The sequence below is a fragment of the Sinocyclocheilus anshuiensis genome, unplaced genomic scaffold (genome assembly GCF_001515605.1).
Source record: "Sinocyclocheilus anshuiensis isolate Anshui unplaced genomic scaffold, SAMN03320099.WGS_v1.1 scaffold6, whole genome shotgun sequence".
NCBI classification, from domain to species: Eukaryota; Metazoa; Chordata; class Actinopteri; order Cypriniformes; family Cyprinidae; genus Sinocyclocheilus; species Sinocyclocheilus anshuiensis.
Genome location: NW_015547668.1, coordinates 651605 through 655532, shown reverse-complemented (window position 1 = coordinate 655532; position 3928 = coordinate 651605). Strand labels below are relative to the sequence as shown.

General features: G+C 35.7%; 1 protein-coding gene across 3 annotated transcripts in view; it reads right to left on the bottom strand.

Moving 5' to 3' along the window:
* Nucleotides 1-1871: 1871 nt before the first annotated feature.
* Nucleotides 1872-3928, bottom strand: part of LOC107702678 (vesicle transport protein SFT2A-like) — a 30878-nt gene continuing 28821 nt past the window's right edge. For all 3 annotated transcript variants that reach the window (XM_016505061.1, XM_016505062.1, XM_016505063.1), the window contains exon 8: nt 1872-2244. In XM_016505061.1, the coding sequence (XP_016360547.1) occupies nt 2205-2244 (40 nt within the window). In that variant the 3' untranslated portion in view covers nt 1872-2204. The remainder of the gene's footprint in view (nt 2245-3928) is intronic.

The window sequence follows — 3928 nt, the reverse complement described above, 5'->3', positions numbered from 1 at the left end:
GCATTTTTTAGATGCTGGGAGCAGGGAAATCTATATAGAGCGCCTTATTGTAGTAATATATTGTAGTATTGTATTGTAGTAAAATATCGATATTTGGCGCCAGATATCGATTCTCGTATCGCATGAAGAAGGACAACGATATATCGCCATATCGATATATTGTCCCACCCCTACTAACTGTATTATAAAGTTTTCTCACCGGTGAATGACACATGATGTAGCCCAGCAGTTCCCTGTTCCCTACTCCCTGAGCAGAGGAAATCCGTTGAAGTTTACTTCACTTCGGAACATTCATTCACGGATTTGCGCTGCGCAGCGTCTTCACACACAGACAAAACTTACTAGAGAAGTGTGAAGTGTGACATAATATACCTCTGTAAATAAATGCGAGGACTGGAATTGGGAACCGCTGATGTAGCCTATTGTAGTAATGTTGTCTCTGGTATTCTGGTCTGTAAGCCTATATGCGTTGAGGGGGCGTGGCTTAGGATGGCGATTGCAGGGAGGGTGGGACGTTCGCTTTCAGGCTAAAGTTAGCATTTTCCAAGATCTCCTACTGCACCTTTAATATTACACAATGTTAATTTAAAATGATTATATTAAGACAAAAGAGGAAATGTTTTAAGGTCACGGTGTGGTTTGGAGATGAAAGAGAAAAACAATATTTAAAAAAAAAAACATATTTACTATGGAGGTCTGGTCGTCAGATGAAATACTGGATAGTTTAGCTCAAACAGGAGGTGAAGCACTTAATAACAGCATCCCTGTGAAAACAAAAAAGACATTTATGTTTACAGCTGACGGCTCGATAAAGAGTATTACATATGGAGTATTACGGGGGGGGGGATGATTCATGATGGATGATGAAAATACTGATTATGAAAACCATACTTAATCCCAAATAAACTCATAGCTGCATGTTAATGCACTTTATTACCTTAACATACAATTTAATTCCTTGTTCTGAGGAGAAAACATTTTTTTTTCTTTGTTGTAGTTGGGCGGAGCTCTTGCATATTTTATTGTGTTTTGGCGGCAATCCATCGCATGACCAACCCCCTATTGCGCTTATGGAGTGAGGGTTATAGATTTTGATGACTGTAATGCACTTTTTGGGGCAGTAATTTTAGAAAAAGATCATTTGGTAACACTTACAATAAGGTTCCATTTGTTCATATTTGTTAATTGCATTAGTTAATATCATTAAAAATAGTTCAAAAGCATTTATTAATCTTAATTTCAACATTTATAAATATTCAAATCAAAAGTTGTATCTGTTAATATGATTTAATGGATTTTAGCTAACATGAACTAACAATTAACAGTTGTACTTTTATTAACTAATGTTAACAATGATTAATAAATACTGTAACAAAAGTATTGCTTGTTGTAGTAAGGACAAATTGTTACGCGTTACATGTACTTACTATTATATTAACAATAAATTATGCATAATTACATGCAAGTAACACTAAGCCAAACCTTAACCATATAGTAAGTACATATAGTTAATTAATACTACTCAGTACCTAAAGGTATAATTACACTGTAACAAGGACACCTTAAAATAAAGTGTAACCCTTGTTGTTAGTAAATGTAAGTTAATGTATTAGTGCTTCTGTCATGTTTTTAGGCACGTTTCTTTGATGTTTTATGTATCAGATTTAAACGTCTCTTACAAGAACAGTAAGCAATTTCTGTAAAATGATTAAATTAAAAATATAGACCATATAACAGGAAATCCGTTGAAGTTTACTTCACTTCGGAACATTCATTCACGGATTTGCGCTGCGCAGCGTCTTCACACACAGACAAAACTTACTAGAGAAGTGTGAAGTGTGACATAATATACCTCTGTAAATAAATGCGAGGACTGGAATTGGGAACCGCTGATGTAGCCTATTGTAGTAATGTTGTCTCTGGTATTCTGGTCTGTAAGCCTATATGCGTTGAGGGGGCGTGGCTTAGGATGGCGATTGCAGGGAGGGTGGGACGTTCGCTTTCAGGCTAAAGTTAGCATTTTCCAAGATCTCCTACTGCACCTTTAATATTACACAATGTTAATTTAAAATGATTATATTAAGACAAAAGAGGAAATGTTTTAAGGTCACGGTGTGGTTTGGAGATGAAAGAGAAAAACAATATTTAAAAAAAAAAACATATTTACTATGGAGGTCTGGTCGTCAGATGAAATACTGGATAGTTTAGCTCAAACAGGAGGTGAAGCACTTAATAACAGCATCCCTGTGAAAACAAAAAAGACATTTATGTTTACAGCTGACGGCTCGATAAAGAGTATTACATATGGAGTATTACGGGGGGGGGGGATGGATGATATGGATGATGAAAATACTGATTATGAAAACCATACTTAATCCCAAATAAACTCATAGCTGGCACTTTATTCACTTTATTACCAGCAATGCTCGGGGGGGGGGATGATTCATGATGGATGATGAAAATACTGATTATGAAAACCATACTTAATCCCAAATAAACTCATAGCTGCATGTTAATGCACTTTATTACCTTAACATACAATTTAATTCCTTGTTCTGAGGAGAAAACATTTTTTTTTCTTTGTTGTAGTTGGGCGGAGCTCTTGCATATTTTATTGTGTTTTGGCGGCAATCCATCGCATGACCAACCCCCTATTGCGCTTATGGAGTGAGGGTTATAGATTTTGATGACTGTAATGCACTTTTTGGGGCAGTAATTTTAGAAAAAGATCATTTGGTAACACTTACAATAAGGTTCCATTTGTTCATATTTGTTATAGTTAATATTTAATATCATTAAAAATAGTTCAAAAGCATTTATTAATCTTAATTTCAACATTTATAAATTCAAAAGTTGGTTGTAGTAAGGACAAATTGTTACGCGTTACATGTACTTACTATTATATTAACAATAAATTATGCATAATTACATGCAAGTAACACTAAGCCAAACCTTAACCATATAGTAAGTACATATAGTTAATTAATACTACTCAGTACCTAAAGGTATAATTACACTGTAACAAGGACACCTTAAAATAAAGTGTAACCCTTGTTGTTAGTAAATGTAAGTTAATGTATTAGTGCTTCTGTCATGTTTTTAGGCACGTTTCTTTGATGTTTTATGTATCAGATTTAAACGTCTCTTACAAGAACAGTAAGCAATTTCTGTAAAATGATTAAATTAAAAATATAGACCATATAACATACACATACAAGCATATATATATATATATATCATATTTATAGTATTTACAATAATGGCTTTTTGGTCGAAAATTATGGCCCTGTCTTATTAGGAAACAAGAGCAAATGCATAATAAATATTGAGATTAAATTATTAGGCTGAAAAATATTTTTAGCGACGTCGCCCAGTCCTGATATGGAGCTAAAAAATGAGGTAACCATCACGGTCTCCAAGGCAACAGCAGAACAAGGTCACGGTGCCTTCCTCGCCTCAGCCTCCACCCATTTTACTCTCTCCCCCGCCTCTGCCTCTGTCACCCTCTCTAAATGTGTTGCTATGCAGACTTTGTCACGCTCAAAATTCACAGGAAGTGGAGGAGGCGTGAAAGCAGTCAAGGTTAAAAGAAAGAGCAGAGAATCAGAGAGAAAAGAACGACAGAATAATGAGGGAGACTGACGAACGTCTGCAGATCTGTTACTCATCCCTCCCGCATTACACGCACCCACACAGCAGCACGATCAGGAGACTGTTTAGTGTTTAGCCTTAAAAGCTCTGCACATACAGCACATAAATAAATGATGATTAACTCCCCCTGCTTTCTGATGAAATATCGGAGCAACGGAAGCCCTAGCTCTCCAGTGCAGCGAGCGGATTTCCTTCAAAAAAAAAAAAAAAAAAAGTTAAACAACGATGTAAATACCGTCTTGAACCGTTGTACACAGACAGAGTACGCATGGGATTT